Source organism: Salmo trutta, chromosome 32, assembly GCF_901001165.1.
Source record: "Salmo trutta chromosome 32, fSalTru1.1, whole genome shotgun sequence".
Lineage (NCBI taxonomy): Eukaryota > Metazoa > Chordata > Actinopteri > Salmoniformes > Salmonidae > Salmo > Salmo trutta.
The window spans coordinates 25,090,086-25,108,753 of NC_042988.1; the positions used below are offsets into that span (position 1 = coordinate 25,090,086).

The window sequence follows — 18,668 nt, forward strand, 5'->3', positions numbered from 1 at the left end:
TTACCTGGGCTGAGCCACAGTCAACACTACACACCCCTGGTCTGGTTACCTGGGCTGGGCCACAGTCAATACTACACACCCCTGGTCTGGGTATCTGGGCTGGGCCACAGTCAACACTACACACCCCTGGTCTGGTTACCTGGGCTGGGCCACAGTCAACACTACACACCCCTGGTCTGGGTACCTGGGCTGGGCCACAGTCAACACTACACACCCCTGGTCTGGTTACCTGGGCTGAGCCACAGTCAACACTACACACCCCTGGTCTGGGTACCTGGGCTGGGTCACAGTCAACACTACACACCCCTGGTCTGGGTACCTGGGCTGGGTCACAGTCAACACTACACACCCCTGGTCTGGTTACCTGGGCTGGGCCACAGTCAACACTGTCTCCCATGTTTCCCACAGAGAGCTGACCCTCATTCAGACACAAACACATCAGCCTGACAAGGAACCCTGTTGGCTAAAATGTGATATTATTTGACATTTCTGATAGCGTCCCTGAGAATTCCTCCTTGGCTTCATTAATAATGAATAAAAAACATGGAGCAGAAGACATATTGATTTTAATCTATTCAGAAGCCTTCTCTTGCCTGCGAGTGTGTGCCAGGCGCTGTGACTGTGATTGCAAATACACTATTCCCCCTTGTCCCTGAATGATGTGCCACTTTGGGTTTGACTCCTCTCCCTTCATGGGACAGTGTCTGGTGGGCAAAGAGCAGCACGCTGCCTGTCTGCCAGTCTCCCTAGGTGGCACTGCAGAGTCTCAGTGGTGGCCATCACAGTGCCCTCCAGGGTTGTGTGGAATGTGCCACTGCATGAATCTTTATGACACTCTGTCTCTTGTGTTTACATTGAGATCATTTCCCAGACACTCAGTGATTCAGTGACTCAGACAGGCAGTGGCGGCAAGGAGAAGAGCTGAACAACAAACACATTGCCCACTCTATAATACAATCTCACTGAGCCATAACTTGCATGAGATGTGTTCGTTTAAGGAGCTGAATATGTAAACAGAGCATTCGGGGTAAGATAGGACGTGTGTGTTAGAGGTTAGGGAAGAGAGAGTGCTGCTGTAGAACAAACGATTGAAGGGCACAGCGTCAGTGTGGGAGACATGTCAGAACGGGCTTCATGGATGATTACTGGGGTAATAAAACAATGAGGATGAGATCCCCCTCGCTTTAGAGCAGATGGTTAACGGCTTGAAGGAACGCTTCTGTAGAGTGAGTCACCGTGCTGAAGGTTATGCACTGGCCTGCTTATGTTGACGGATGTCTGAAGTGAAAGATGGAAACACATGCTATGAGGCTGAATAGTGCTGTATAAGACTGACAAAGCATGGCACAGCAGTTTGAAGAAGATGAATAGACCTGTTTAACAGCAGCTGTATTAGGCTGAGTTGTAATCCGAGGAACAATGTTGGTGTTAGGTTTCAAAGTACTTATGAAGCTTCATAAAGAGTGCTTATCAGCCGATCTGAGCTACACAAAGCTGAAATGAGAGCGAAGGTGCAATCAGGTCAGAGTCTAGGGTTGTTGGCGGGGGGTGATTTTGTCGTCTGTCTGTCATGTGTGAGTCAGTGAAATGGTTGGAGGGAATGTGGGGGGTCTGCAGGCTCCATCACTGTGGTAATTGTGACGCATTAAGCGTTAGTGAGTACAGGCCTGGGGCCTCTCTCGCAGCAGGGGGTAGAGGAACGGGAGAGGATGAGAGGGAGGAAATGATCAACAAGAGCCCACCAGCTCCACAGGAAATATTCAGATGATTAAAGTGACAGTTACACCATTTTACCCTCCCGTTTCCCTGGCGTCACGGCACACAGTTGCTAAAAGCCAGAACAGAGATTATGGAGAAAGTTAGCTCAAATCTCTGAACTTACTGTTCTGTTCTGTCCCAGTGCTCAGGTGGTGATGAGAGACCATGGTGTCAACTAGAGAAATACTGCTACTGAAAATAGAGAGTTTTACCTATTCAGATGTGTCTTCTCATCAATGTCCACATGTATAGAGACGGTGTATATGGTATTTGATCATATAGAGGCACACAGCAGGTGTTATTACAGCACATCCTTCTCCTGGGCAGCAGATGGCTTCAATAAGCTCTCAATTTTCCTCTGGCTGTTGAGTTGAAATCTTCATCTCTAATATGACATACATTTTTAATTAAAGGCTCAAGCGCCTGTTCATATTTCCAGAGTGTTCACCGACGCTTTGTGGGTTTTTTCCCTCCCACCAAACTCCAGACCTAATGTGTTCACTGTAGGAATATTCTTCTTCTGTTACATGATTAAAATCGGAGAGCGGCTGTGCCCTTATAACTAATTATTCCACTGGCTAGCGTGGACGGGAGGGCCGGGGGAGGGAAAGGTAATTTCACAAGAAACAAGGCGTTTGACTCTTAATTAATAATTTACGTCAGCTTCAAGGGGATCACCGGAGCTTAGCTCTGCGCTGGGTGGATGAACTCACTAAATTCAGCTCTGCGCTGGGTGGATGAACTCACTAAATTCAGCTCTGCGCTGGGTGGATGAACTCACTAAATTCAGCTCTGCGCTGGGTGGATGAACTCACTAAATTCAGCTCTGCGCTGGGTGGATGAACTCACTAAATTCAGCTCTGCGCTGGGTGGATGAACTCACTAAATTCAGCTCTGCGCTGGGTGGATCAACTCACTAAATTCAGCTCTGCGCTGGGTGGATGAACTCACTAAATTCAGCTCTGCGCTGGGTGGATGAACTCACTACATTCAGCTCTGCGCTGGGTGGATGAACTCACTAAATTCAGCTCTGCGCTGGGTGGATGAACTCACTAAATTCAGCTCTGCGCTGGGTGGATGAACTCACTAAATTCAGCTCTGCGCTGGGTGGATGAACTCACTAAATTCAGCTCTGCGCTGGGTGGATGAACTCACTACATTCAGCTCTATGCTGGGTGGATGAACTCACTACATTCAGCTCTATGCTGGGTGGATGAACTCACTACATTCAGCTCTATGCTGGGTGGAGGAACTCACTACATTCAGCTCTATGCTGGGTGGATGAACTCACTAAATTCAGCTCTGCGCTGGGTGGATGAACTCACTACATTCAGCTCTTTGCTGGGTGGATGAACTCACTACATTCAGCCTCTTTCTCTATGTTTTGAGCTCCTTACTCATTTTGGACAAGTTCAGTTCTACCATCCCACTGGACCTGCAGCTTCATTTAGTATGCTGAGGAAGAGACCTTGCTCTGAATTGGCTATCAAATTTGTACATTATAAGATATCGACAAGGCGGCTGAGTGGAGTGCGGTGCTGGAGCAGGATAGCAGGAGGAGAGCGAGAGCAGGGGTTGATGGGATAGAACTGATTAAAGCAGAGTTCTGCTACTGTATATGCCCACCTGTCTGAGAGGACCTGAGAGGGGACTGGACTCCCTCCCTCCCTCCCTCCCTCCCTCCCTCCCTCCCTCCCTCCCTCCCTCCCTCCCTCTCTCTCTCTCCCTCTACCCCTCTCTCTCTCTCTCCCTCCCTCCCTCTAACTCTCTCTAACACTTTCTGTGGTGATGCACTGTGGAATACTGGGCTTAACTTTCATTTGAGGTCATATCAGTGGATATAGTTAATACTATCTGGTTTTTGTGTCTGGTTATAGTACCAACACAAACATCAACAGTGTGGACATCTCCATCGACATTGTCATGGCTCCAACCTACATCATACATCTCCTTTAAGCTACAGTACAAACTCAGTCTGTTCTAGAACAGTAAACAGAAAACCCTTCCAGAGCAGAGCACTACCCTTGGAGACATATAGTACTCCAGTCCTTCAGATCACTTCAACATCTCGGGACTACACCCTGGAGGCCCCTAAGTCAGCTGGTTGTTGGAGTGGGTAGATACTTGTGTGTCTTTTCTCCCTCTCTACTGTAACCAAACAGCCCGTCACAGACTGGTGAGGTCAGCAGAAGCCCCATCACCCCCTGATGATGTCACCAGGAGCCCCCGTCACAGCCTGGTGAGGTCAGCATGGGACCCATAGCCCACTGCATCATCAGGAGGACATCACTAGTGGTCTCTTTGTAGTAGCAGATGGTGACAGATGTCCCCTCTTCAAATAAACCTGCTTCTATTTCCGGTAAAAAGGAGTTCTGCCACCGTCCGCTCTTTAAAGCTGAATATACTTTTATTTATTTACATAAATAAAAGTATATTCAGCACAAATAGGAAGCTCTTGAGTGGCTAGCATTCTCAGAGGAATGAAATTGTGTGACGCTTCCTTCCTAATAATCAAAGGTGAAATGACTTCTAATTCTATGGAATTAGAGCCAATTTATAACTTAAAGCCAATTTATGCTTGATCTGAAAATGTGGTCGGAGGCTTCGTATGGAGGGTGTGACGCAATTGCAGAGTATCCAGAGGCATGCAGAGACCAAATCAAGCTCTGTACCGCATTGCCGCGTGCTCTCAATTATTTTTAACAATGCAGAGGGCTCTGTATAGCTCCGCATTGACATGATTTGTTGACAGCAGAGCTGTTGTGAAGGAAGTTGTCAAGGAAGTGAGTTTGTGTTTATACAGGACCTCCCGCCCCAACCTTCTGTCAACCAATAATGTCAATGTGGAGCTATACAAAGCCATCCGTATTGTTAAAAAATTTGAGAGCACGAATGTTTGATCTGACTTCTGCGGAGGCCCCATCGCAGTAAATGCTGTACGGTCACAGCAGACGTCGGATTGACCATGCAGAGCCTTTTACAACCTTTGTATATTATTGTTGTGTGGTTCAAACAATTCCTGACAGACACATACTGTAACATATTCTCTAGCACAATTCATCCAAGGCCCTTTTTTACTATGTGCCCCCAGTGTTTCAGAGGAGAATGCCACAACTGGTTGGGCAGGAGAAAGGCGCATCTCTAGGGTCATCCATGCCACACAATGGTGCCGGAGGGGATGGCTGCTGTTTTACAGGCTCCTAACCAATTGTGCTATTTTGTGCGTTTTTTCACGTTGCTTGTAACTTATTTTTGTACATAATGTTTCTGCTACCGTCTCTTATGACTGAAAAGAGCTTCTGGATATCAGAACAGCGATTACTCACCTCGAACTGGACAAAGATTTTTTTCTTTAATGAGTCTGACACGAAGGATATACTGCTACTCCCAGACCAGGCCCAAATCCCCGTCATTCGCATGAAGAGGAGACAGAGATACAGGGGCCGCAGATCCGGGTGCCTTGTGAGAATTCGTTGGCGAGTGGGTAACCCGGCTCTACCATCCGTCCTATTGGCCAACGTGTAATCACTGGAGAATAAACTGAATGAGCTCTGTTTGAGACTATCCTACCAATGGGACATTAAAAACTGTAATTTATTTTGTTTCACCGAATTGGCTGAATGACGACATGGATAATATAGAGTTGGATGGGTGTTCGTGCATCGGCAAGACAGTTACCTCCGGTAAGACGAGGGGTGGGGGTCTGTGTCAATTTGTCAATAACAGCTCGTGCGCGGTCTAATATTGAGGAAGTCTCTAGGTTTTGCTCACCTGAGGTAGAGTACATCATGATATGCTGTAGACCACACTATCTACCAAGAGTTTTCATCTATATTTTCGTAGCTGTCTATTTACCACCACAAACCGATGCTGGCACTAAGACCGCACTCAACGAGCTGTATAAGGCCATAAGCAAACAAGAAAATGCTCATCCAGAAGCAGTGCCTCTAGTGACCTGGGGAATTTAATGCAGGCAAACTTAAATCCGTTTTACCTAATTTCTACCAGCATGTCACATGTGCAACCAGTGGAAAAACAACTCTAGACCACCTTTACTCCATGCACAGAGACCCGTACAAAGCTCCCCCTCGTCATCCATTTGGCAAATCTGACCATAATTCTATCCTACTGATTCCTGCTTACTCACAAAAACTAAAGCAGGAAGTACCAATGACTCGCTCAATATGGAAGTGGTCAGATAATGCGGATGCTAAGCTACAGGACTGTTTTGCTAGCACAGACTGGAATATGTTGGCTCCCGAGTGGCGCAGCAGTCTAAGGCACTGCATCTCAGTGCTAGAGGCATCACTACGGATCCTGGTTCGATTCCGGACTGTATCACGACCGGCCGTGATTGGGAGTCCCATGGGGCGGCGCACAATTGGGCCAGCTTTGTTTGGGTAGGCCGTCATTGTAAATACACATTTGTTTTTAACTGACTTGCTTTGTTTAAAAAAAAAAAAAAATTCTGGGGTTCATCCGATGGCATTGAGGAGTATACCATCTCACTCACCGTGCATTGATCATGTCGTCCCCACAATGACCATACGTACATATCCCAACCAGAAGCCATGGATTACAGGCAACATTCGCACCGAGCTAAAGGCTAGAGCTGCTGCTTTCAAGGAGCAGGACACTTATAAGAAATCCCTCTACGCCCTCTGACGAACCATCAAACAGGCAAAGCGTCAATACAGGACTAAGATTGAATCCTACTACACCGGCTCTGTGAACGTTGGATGTGGCAGGGCTTGCAAACTATTATGGACTACAATGGGAAACCCAGCTGCGAGCTGCCCAGTGACGCGAGCCTACCAGACAGGCTATATGCAATTTATGCTCGCTTTAAGGAAATGAACACTGAAGCATACATGAGGGCACCAGCTGTTTCAGACAACTGTGTGATTACGCTCTCTGTAGCCGATGTGAGTAAGACCTTTAAACAAATCAACATTCACAAGGCCCAAGAACACTAAGGTAACCTGCCTAAATGACTCACGTCTGTAGCCATGAAGTGCTTGAAAGGCAGGACATGACTCACATCAACACCATCATCGCAGATACCCTAGACCCACTCCAATTCGCATACCGCCCCAACAGATCCACAGATGACGCAATCTCAATTGCACTCCACACTGCTCTTTCCCAACTGGACAAAAGGAACACCTATGAGAGAATGCTGTTAATTGACTACAGCTCAGTGTTCAACACCATAGCACCCACAAAGCTCATCACTAATTTAAGGACCCTGGGACTAAACACCTCCCTTCACAACTAGATCCAGGTCTTCCTGACGGGCCACCCCCAGGTGGTAAGGATAGGCAACAACACATGTGCTACGCTGATCCTCAACACGGGGGCCCCTTAGGGGTGCATTCTTAGTCCCCTCCTGTACTCCCTGTTCACCCACGACTGCGTGGCCAAGCACAACACCATCATTAAGTTATCTGACAACACAGCGGTGGTAGGCCTGATCACCAACAACGATGAGACAGCCTATAGGGAGGAGGGCAGAGACCTGGCAGTGTTGTGCCAGGACAATAACCTCTTCCTTAACATGAGCAAGACAAAGAAGCTGATCATGGACTACAGGAAAAGGAGGGCTGAACACTCCCCCATTTACATCAATGGGGCTGAAGTAGAGTGGGTCGAGAGCTTCAAGTTCATCACCAACAAATTATTATTTTCCAAACACAGTGAAGAGGGCATGACAACGCCTATTCTCCCTCAGGAGACTGAAAAGATTTAGCATGGGTCCCAGATCCTCAAAAAGTTCTACAGCTGCACAATCGAGAACCTCCTGACCGGCCTGGTATGGTAACTGCTCGGCATCCGACAGTAAGGCACTACAGCGGGTAGTGCATATGACTCAGTACATCACAGGGCCCAAGCTTCCTGCCATCCACGACCTATATACTAGGCAGTGTCAGAGGAAGGCCCAAAAAATTGTCTAAGACTCCAGCCACCCTAGTCATAGACTGTTCTCTCTGCTACTGCACGGCAAGCGGTACCGGAACGCCAAGTCTTGGTCCAAAAGGCTCCTTAACCACTTCTACCCCCAAAACATAAGACTGCCTTCCCTGCCTTCCCTGTGGCTCAGTTGGTAGAGCATGGTGTGTGCAACGCCAGGGTTGTGGGTTCGATTCCCACGGGGGGCCAGTACAACTACAACAACAAAAAAATGCATGAAATGAAAATGAAATGTATGTATTCACTACTGTAAGTCGCTCTGGATAAGAGCGTCTGCTAAATGACTAAAATGTAAATGTAAAATGTAATGAATCAAATGGCTACCCGGACTATTTGAATTGACCCTCATCCTCCTCCCTTTATACTGCTGCTACTCGCTACCTATGCATAGTTACGTTAGCCCTACCTGCATGTACATATTACTTCAACTACCTCAACTAACCTGTACCCCTGCACATTTTTATTTGTATTTATTTCACCTTTATTTAACCAGGTAAGCTAGTTGAGAACAAGTTCTCATTTACAACTGTGACATGGCCAAGATAAAGCAAAGCAGTGCGACACAAACAATAACACAGAGTTACACATGGGATAAACAAACGTACAGTCAATAACACAATAGAAAAAAGAGTCTATATACAGTGTGTGCAAATGGCGTTAGGTAGGCAATAAATAGGCCATAGTAGCGAAGTTATTCACAATTTAGCATATTACCATTGGAGTGATAAATGAGCAGATGATGATGTGCAAGTAGAAATACTGGTGTGCAAAAGAGCAGAAAAGTAAATAAAAACAATATGGGGATGAGGTAGGTAGATTGGGTGGGCTATTTACAGATGGACTATGTACAGCTGCAGCGATCGGTTAGCTGCTCAGATAGCTGATGTTTAAAGTTAGTGAGGGAAATATGAGTCTCCAGCTTCAGCGATTTTTGCAATTCACTCCAGTCACTGGCAGCAGAGAACTGGAAGGAAAGGCGGCCAAAGGAGGTGTTGGCTTTGGGGATGACCAGTGAGATATACCTGCTGGAGCGCGTGCTACGGGTGGGTGTTGTTATCGTGACCAGTGAGCTGAGATAAGGCGGAGCTTTACCTAGCATAGACCTATAGATGACCTGGAGCCAGTGGGTCTGGCGATGAATATGTAGCGAGGGCCAGCCGACTAGAGCATACAGGTCGCAGTGGTGGGTGGTATAAGGGGCTTTGGTAACAAAACGGATGGCACTGTGATAGACTGCATCCAGTTTGCTGAGTAGAGTATTGGAAGCTATTTTGTAGATGACATCGTCGAAGTCGAGGATCGGTAGGATAGTCAGTTTTACTAGGGTAAGTTTGGCGGCGTGAGTGAAGGAGGCTTTGTTGCGAAATAGAAAGACGATTCTAGATTTGATTTTGGATTGGAGATGTTTAATATGAGTCTGGAAGGAGAGTTTACAGTCTAGCCAGACACCTAGGTAATTGTAGTTGTCCACATATTCTAGGTCAGAACCATCCAGGGTAGTGATGCTAGTCGGGCGGGCGGGTGCGGGCAGCGAACGGTTGAAAAGCATGCATTTGGTTTTACTAGCATTTAAGAGCAGTTGGAGGCCACGGAAGGAGTGTTGTATGGCATTGAAGCTCGTTTGGAGGTTAGTTAACACAGTGTCCAAAGAAGGGCCAGATGTATACAGAATGGCGTCGTCTGCGTAGAGGTGGAGCAGGGAATCCCCTGCAGCAAGAGCGACATCATTGATATATACAGAGAAAAGCGTCGGCCCGAGATTTGAACCCTGTGGTACCCCCATAGAGACTGCCAGAGGTCCGGACAACAGGCCCTCCGATTTGACACACTGAACTCTATCTGAGATGTAGTTGCTGAACCAGGCGAGGCAGTCATTTGAGAAACCAAGGCTATTGAGTCTGCCGATAAGAATACGGTGATTGACAGAGTCGAAGGCCTTGGCCAGTTCGATGAAGATGGCTGCACAGTACTGTCTTTTATCGATGGTGGTTATGATATCATTAAGGACCTTGAGAGTCGCTGAGGTGCACCCGTGACCAGCTCGGAAACCGGATTGCACAGCGGAGAAGGTATGGTGGGATTCGAAATGGTCAGTGATCTGTTTATTAACTTGGCTTTCGAAGACTTTAGAGAGGCAGGGCAGGATGGATATAGGTCTAACAGTTTGGGTCTAGAGTGTCACCCCCTTTGAAGAGGGGGATGACCGCGGCAACTTTCTAATCTTTAGGGATCTCGGGCGATACGAAAGAGAGGTTGAACAGACTGGTAATAGGGTTTGCAACAACGGCAGCGGATAATTTTAGAAAGAGAGGGTCCAGATTGTCTAGCCCAGCTGATTTTGTACGGGTCCAGGTTTTGCAGTTCTTTCAGAACATCTGCTATCTGGAATTGGGTTAAGGAGAAGCTGGGGAGGCTCATGCTCATAATGACTGGGGTTACAGTAGCTGCGGGGGTAGCTGTTGGCCGGGGTTGGGGTAGCCAGGAGGAAAGCATGGCCAGCCGTAGAGAAATGCATATTGACATTTTCGATTATCATGGATTTATCGGTGGTGACCATGTTACCTAGCCTCAGTGCAGTGGGCAGCTGGGAGGAGGTACTCTTGTTTTCCATGGACTTTACGGTGTCCCAAAACCTTTTGGAGTTAGAGCTACAGGATGCAAATTTCTGTTTGAAAAAGCTTGTCACGTCATGACCATAGAAAGCTTTTATTTTCTATGGTAGAGTAGGTCAGGGCGTGACGGGATTTTGTCTAGTTTAAATGTTCTATGTTGTGTGGTTCTTGTTTCTGTTTTTCTATGCTGTTTTTTGGGGGGATGATCTCCAATTAGAGGCAGCTGGTCATTGTTGTCTCTAATTGGGGATCATATTTAAGTAGTTGTTTTTCCCTCCTGGGTTTGTGGGAGAAATTATTGAAGTACAATAAGAATCCATTGTCCACAGGGAGGTGTTTTAATGTCTGTAACCTCTTTTTAGACCGTGACCCTGCCTGCTCTTGTCTTGGACCTGGTCCGTCTTGTAAAATAGTTTTGATCTCAATGAAACCTGGATAGATAAAGGTTAAACAAAACAATCAATACAAAAAATGAGCGACAGAGATATGGCTATAGCTTATCTATGTTTGTGAGGCCATAGTATAACTGTACTGTTTGTGACTGATTGATACTGTTTGCGGATGTGATTGAACCTGGAGACAGCAAGACAGAGAGGCACTAGGACTATAATGCACAGCTTTGCATTGGCAGTCATCTAATGTGTTTGTGATGATACAGCATTGCTGTATTGTACCATATTTGTGTGGCCATGTACAGTCTGTGTCTCTCTGTCTCAGTTTGGAATGCTTTGGATGTATTGTTGTTGTACAGGGGAAGCATGGCTGGTGTTGTCCTGCTTAGTTAGGGATGAATCTGGGTGGACAAGGTCACTGACCGTGAAGGGAGGGCTGGGTATCTAAGAAAGATGACTCAAAGACTTTCTGACAAGACAAAAGAGGGGAAAAGAGCTGCATGTGGTTAAAATGACCTTCAGCCAGTCTCTTAACCTTAAATAACACAACACGCTGTGGAAAGACGCTCTGTTTAATATATATACAAACACCTAAAATTGCACTGGCAACTAGATGTCAGATATGTAATGATCCTATAGACTTCATAGTGGACAGGGGTAGAAAGGCTGGAGTAAAAACAGATAAGTGAGAACAGACCCTGATGCTCAACATATACATAAAGCTCATACAACACATAGCTGTATAAACATAGATCAGTCATGTAGCTGCAGATGTCCGGCCTATAACCAGAAAACATAGAGCTGTGTAGATCAGAGTGCTGTATGCAGCGTAACTTCATTGGGAGAAGCCCAAGGTAATACTTAAGACATCACACTGATGTTTCAGCACCATGGACAGGAATCACAACCAACACGGGAACATAGAAGACATTTTCAGTACCATGGAAAGGGAGCACAACTAATGCTAAAACCCACGAAAGTTGAGAGCCACTTCAGATCCTTGGACAGCACCTCAGATCTCTTACTGGGCGAATATTCCACACACCTCTGTTGGCCTATGGCTCCTCTCTGTTGTTCCCATTTAATTTCCCCTTAAACTTAGAATTGTAAAACTATAGTTAATACATTGGAAATCATGCTCTCTGACAACTGCCACTACTATGTATAGTGGGTGACAATCTGTGGAGGACATGTGCAACCTCTCAAGGTCTCTGAGAACTTGAGGCTTCTAGCCTATAGAAGTCCTTGTTCACTACGTGCCTGCCTCTCCAAAACTGGGTAGAGTGTGAGCTCACTGAATGCGTGTGTGTGAGAGCAGAGCTCCTTCATCCCTGGTGATCCCTGCTGTTGAAGGTTACAATGCAAATTTCAGACCAGTGCTCCATGGCAAATAACCCCTCACGCGTCCCTGTGGTGTGTGTGTGTGGTGTGTGTGTGCGTGCGTGAGTGAGAAAGTGAGATTGTGAATGTGTAATATACAGTATTGTCTTAGTTTTACCAGTACAATTCACTTCTTATCACTTGCATACTACTGCACTGAAACCCTTATCCATGCCTTCATCACCTCTCGACTGGACTACTGCAACACTCTCCTCCCTGGTATCCCCACCAAACTCACCAACAGATTCCAGCTGGTCCATAACTATGCTGCCAGAATCCTCACCCGCACCAGATCGACTGAACACATCCTTCTCATTCTGCCTCTCCACCATGGGTGCCCGGGCATTCAACTGCTCAGCACCCAGGCTCTGGAATGCACTATGCCCACACATACAGTGAGGGGGAAAAGTATTTGATCCCCTGCTGATTTTGTACGTTTGCCCACTGACAAAGAAATGATCAGTCTATAATTTTAATGGTATGTTTATTTGAACAGTGAAAGACAGAAAAACAAAAAAAATCCATAAAAACGCATGTCAAAAATGCTATAAAATTATTTGCATTTTAATGAGGGAAATAAGTATTTGACCCCTCTGCAAAACATGACTTAGTACTTGGTGGCAAAACCCTTGTTGGCAATCAGAGGTCAGACGTTTCTTGTAGTTGGCTACCAGGTTTGCACACATCTCAGGAGGGATTTTGTCCCACTCCTCTTTGCAGATCTTCTCCAAGTCATTAAGGTTTCGAGGCTGACGTTTGGCAACTCGAACATTCAGCTCCCTCCACAGATTTTCTATGGGATTAAGGTCTGGAGACTGGCTAGGCCACTCCAGGACCTTATTGTGCTTCTTCTTGAGCCACTCCTTTGTTGCCTTGGCCGTGTGTTTTGGGTCATTATCATGCTGGAATACCCATCCATGACCAATTTTCAATGCCCTGGCTGAGGGAAGGAGGTTCTCACCCAAGATTTGACGGTACATGGCCCCATCCATCGTCCCTTTGATGCAGTGAAGTTGTCCTGTCCCCTTAGCAGAAAAACACCCCCAAAGCATAATGTTTCCACCTCCATGTTTGACGGTGGGGATGGTGTTCTTGGGGTCATAGGCAGCATTCCTCGGCGAGTTGATGCCAAAGAGCTCCATTTTGGTCTCATCTGACCACAACACTTTCACCCAGTTGTCCTCTGAATCATTCAGATGTTCATTGGCAAACTTCAGAGGGGCATGTATATGCGCTTTCTTGAGCAGCGGGACCTTTTTGGCGCTGCAGGATTTCAGTCCTTCACGGCGTAGTGTGTTACCAATTGTTTTCTTGGTGACTATGGTCCCAGCTACCTTGAGATCATTGACAAGATCCTCCCGTGTAGTTCTGGGCTGATTCCTCACCGTTCTCATGATCATTGCAACTCCACGAGGTGAGCTCTTGCATGGAGCCCCAGGCCGAGGGAGATTGACAGTTATTTTGTGTTTCTTCCATTTGCGAATAATCGCACCAACTGTTGTCACCTTCTCACCAAGCTGCTTGGCGATGGTCTTGTAGCCCATTCCAGCCTTGTGTAGGTCTACAATCTTGTCCCTGACATCCTTGGAGAGCTCTTTGGTCTTGGCCATGGTGGAGAGTTTGGAATCTGATTGATTGATCGCTTCTGTTGATTGCTTCCCTTTAAGAGTGTGCTCCTAATCTCAGCTCGTTACCTGTATAAAAGACACCTGGGAGCCAGAAATCTTTGATTGAGAGGGGGTCAAATACTTATTTCCCTCATTAAAATGCAAATCAATTTATAACATTTTTGACATGGGTTTTTCTGGATTTTGTTGTTGTTATTCTGTCTCTCACTGTTCAAATAAACCTACCATTAAAATTATAGACTGATCATTTCTTTGTCAGTGGGTAAACGTACAAAATCAGCAGGGGATCTAATACTTTTTTCCGTCACTGTACAACATGAAGCCACAGTCATCTCATTCAAAAACCTCCTCAAAACACACCTCTTCATAGGAAGCCTATAACCTGTAGCCTGTAGTCTATGATTGACTCTGTCCTACACCCCTTCTCAGTATCCATGTGTCCCCCCCAAACCCTTACCCTAAACCCGTCCCTTTGCCAATTCCCAACCTGATCCCCTAAACCCAAACCGTTACCCTAAACTGGGTTTATATCCTCTACCCAAGCCCTCCCTCCTCATTTTATTTGTCCTGTTTTGTCTGGTCCTTTGATTTTAAATTGTACATTGATTGTTACACTTGATTTGATGTAGACCTACTGTTAACGGAAGATGTCCTTGACTGTCCTGAAAGGCGTCCACCAAAGAAAATGTATTATTATTATTATTATTATTACTACTGTTACTCTTCCATCTATTCTACGCTCTAGCCATTTCAATCCCTCTCCTTCCCTCCGTCTTTCTCTCCCCCAACTCTTTCATTTAATTTTGTCTCTTTCCATACTCTCTGTTCTCGTTGTATGCTGTTCTACACATTTCTCTCCTTGTCTTTTTCTATCCTATTCACACTAGGCTGTCCCTCACCCTGTATTTGACTGCTAACTCTCCCTTTCTGCACTCTCTTCCTTATTCAGCCCTTTTGTAAGCCCGGTCATTATGAGCATGGGCACATGGCACACAGTGGATATGCTAGGAGCCAGACTCCCCTTACCTGTCTCTCGCTCTGTCTTTCTCTTTCTCTCTCGATCTGTGTGTGTGTGCGTGTGAACCTGGAGAAAGCACAATAACCCCTGATATTGCCTGTCTTACTGTAAGGATCTAATGGTATGGCTATGAGACTAGTGTTGGGTTAATAGCCCTACTATAAACATTTAACAAACAAATTAGTTGTAATAAGCTCTTGACTGTATAACACTGAATGCTCGAGCCATTTAGTCCATTAAAAACAAATGAATCCAATCTCTGAGCTGCATGTCATAGAATGAAAAATTGCTAAACCCTCGCCAAAAACATACTATAATTTCTCAGCATAGCAGTCAATTTCAAAGCACTCTGACTAAGACTGTTTATATTATTCATATCAACCAATGCATGGCATAGTAATTAACATTTGAGACGCTAAATCCATCACATCATTGTTGCTTTCTTCGTGTTGATAGTGTATTAATAACCTTATTTCCATCCAGACAGTGTGGGTTTATACACCCCAGAGACAAAGGCTACACACTGATATTGAGTGGGGCGGTACAATAGGGAAATCAGCTGAATTTGAATATAAATGCATGGTCTATCATTATTAATCTGAGCTCTATTGTGTAATAAGTTGGATAATGTATTAATTGCTCTATAATTCATCAATGTCATACTGCTAATGAATTACCCAAGATTCCCTGCTGAGAGATGTGGTGCGCCACAGTTTTTAGATAGGAAACATGGTAGAATATTGATAGAAACTGCACTCCAATTAATTACATCATTAGTGCAATCCTGCTGCGTTTGAGAGTATGTGGCAAGCATGTGTGAACATACACCTAGAAGCGTAAACATGCTCTCCGACTCCTAAAATCTCTCTCTTAGATGGGAGGAAATGGAAGGGGAACATTTATTCAATTTGTCAAGTAATAGGGCCAATGTAATCTATTAATAATATGTCTTTACGAACCAAATCCTTTGTAAGACGTGCAAATGTTGAATCAATGAAGAAAAATAATTTTGAGACGGTGGTACATTTGGCCTAATGATGACTTTTATTTTGAATTATCCATAATCTCATTTTAATTTCACGTAGGCTAAACAGTGGCCTATGTCTTTATTTAAAATAGGTTACCTACTTTAAGATGCACTCTCAAACTGTTGTATAATTTCAGCCAGCAGTTTTGAAAGTGGTGCTCGAGCAAAAAGTTGTCCCCGTTTTTTGTTTACTACCTCATCAAATTGTGTACCAAGTCATCCATTTCGTGTAATATGTTACATCAAAGACAGTACAGTATGTAGGCAGAAACTGCTTCTCCAATAGAAATCCCTGATCACACTTATAGGCGATGTCATGGTGACGTTGACTAGTGGGCTGAAACACGTCACTGGGTCTAAGTGGAACTACGATGTGCTGGCCGTCAAATCAAAGGCAGTGCTTCCATATAATGTTGGTTTTGAGGAAAATGAAAAGGTGTCAGTTTGTCACTTTCACGAGGTTGGAGTAATAATATGTTCAACTACTTAATTAAGACGTTGGCTCGAATCCAGGTTGTGCCTTTAGATTTCAAGAAAATGAACAACTAAGGAAAGAAATGTCACTTCTCTCGCTGACTTCTCAAACCCCAGCCTGCTCTGCTTGGTTTGTTTCACAAGTGTTCCCAGGAAGTCTTGCGATGTTGCACCTCTGGGTTTAGAAACTCTGTGGTTACATCCTGCAATATTTAAAAAAATATTTTTTTACAATTCGTATGATATGTTAAGAATCCAATTCTTACTATATTTTACGAATTTGTTGTGCTTAAAATCCTGGATTAGGCAACTACCCAGTGGGCAAAAACTGGTTTAATCAACTTGTTTCCACACCATTTCAATCAAATAAATCAATGTGGAAAACGGATTGGATTTGAAAAAAAGAATGAACATAAGGGGATTCCGTCTTTTTCACCTAACTTTTAACCTGAATCCAATGACATGGTGACATGTTTTGTTGATTACACCTTGACTTTACATTAGTTGCCAACTCAACGATAACTAGACGTTGAACTGACATCTGCGCCCAGTGGGTAATAACTCTTTGAATACTTTATTATAGCCTACAATTCACCTGTAGACTACAGTCCTTGTTCAGTCAGAAGCGCTCAAGGTTATTCCGTGTGTGTGCCTTTACAAAGCCACAAGGTCGGCCGCTCTGACACAAAGGTGCCAACAGAACACAACACATCAAAGAAGCAACCTTGCGACAACACTTGAATTTAGCCTACGTCATTCAGTTTTTGTTCTTGATGCTACAATTTGCCTCTAAATTTGCCAAATTAGATTGTTTCTCTATATATAGATATACATGTAAAGCATGATGACGTAAATTTGTTTAGAATATTAAAGTCCAGGCTAAAATTGTACACACAACATGGTCAATAAACATGCCCAATAAGGCACTTAGTTTCATCTTAATGTTAGTCTTGTTTATCTCATTAAAATCATTTAATTTACCAGGACTCGAAATCCTGTAGTAATTGCAGATCATTAATCACAACATAATTTTGATTGAGTATACACCAGGTTGCACAGTGTGGTACATGAAATGGCATAGGCTACAGTGCACTAACGTCGAATTGTGTTGCCTGCAATAATCAGCTAGTGGTCAATAAAAAATTATAGAAATTCCTTCATTTTTTTTTTACTCAACCTTGCACAATGAAACATTAAAATATTGACCAGACATTACCTGTATGGGGACACGTTGCACTGTGTCTCATGCCTGGTAGCCTATTCGTCTCGCCTTTGTACCGTTATTAAGTTAACTTTCAATTTTTTTTTCAATAACATATAGTAATGATCGGTCAAAGAAAGTCCCCTTTCGTTGTCCATCAACAAATAACTTCATCAATGGATAGAATACGCTTCAACCGAGGAACTCCAATATGGAGATTCGAGACTCACTTAATGTACGGGACCGTTGTCCGTGGCGCAGCATGCTATCCATGGCAACCGCTCACAGCGTACCCACTCACGCGGGTCTCTGCCCTGGGAGAGGGAACCTTGTCGGGTCCAGTAGCTCGTGCGACACCGTACGCACGGTTAATTCCCTTCACTTTTCGCGAAACAAATGAGTGGCACATGTCTGAAGGAAGAGGTAGCCTAGTAACGACGGGGGTGAATGGACATGGAACTATGGACACAGACACACATATGACTGGTGTAACTTTTTTACACTGCTGGGCACCGCCGCCCCTTCTTGCTTACCAAGCACGCTGTTCCGTTAAGGAGAAGCAAGACAAAGCCGTGGTTGGAACGCATTTTTCTGCCGCGCGCAGTGCCTCAGATTCCCGCTTCAGCCCGAAGTCAGCTTTCCTTCACGAAGACGCTATTCCTTCCGTACTGTATTCCCCAAAGCTAAGATACGATCCCATGTCCAACGCAGGCTCAGCTGCTACACCTGGGCACCTTCAACACGCCCTGTCCTTTTACTTTTCCCGGGTTTGAGTCCAATCACTACAACATTGGAAATCCATGAGAATGTATCGCATTACCATCCACGAAAAATAGTGTATGCAATTCCTGCTCAACCTGCAACAGTGGGAGTGAGAATGAAGTAAATCATATCTGTTCGGCTGTGTCAGTGTATATCCACGGCGGTGAAGCCTAGTTGATGAATGGAATCCTTGGCGTTGCTCATATCAGCGTGTGTGGACTGACAAGGAATCGTATACTGGCATTGACGTTTAAACAGTCTCTCTCCCCCTGCCCCTCATGCGTGTGCCCCCAACTATCTCTCTTTCATCCCCTCACACTATTTCTCATCAACAGTCAAGCAGAATATAGTCTAACCCACAGTGGTTCTACTAAACTAATTGACTGGTTTGCACGTTTGCACACATTATGTCAGTGGAACCAAGCATGTCATTATGTATGATAATG

General features: G+C 45.0%; 1 protein-coding gene across 2 annotated transcripts in view; it reads right to left on the reverse strand.

Annotated features, from left to right (window-relative positions):
- Positions 1-18,427, reverse strand: part of LOC115171537 (neurexophilin-1) — a 28,366-nt gene extending 9,939 nt beyond the window's left edge. For both annotated transcript variants that reach the window (XR_003871211.1, XM_029728468.1), the window contains exon 1: positions 17,994-18,427. Coding sequence is in view for 1 of the 2 variants with exons in the window: in XM_029728468.1 (XP_029584328.1) it covers positions 17,994-18,047 (54 nt within the window). In the remaining variant the exon portion in view is untranslated. The remainder of the gene's footprint in view (positions 1-17,993) is intronic.
- Positions 18,428-18,668: the final 241 nt, after the last annotated feature.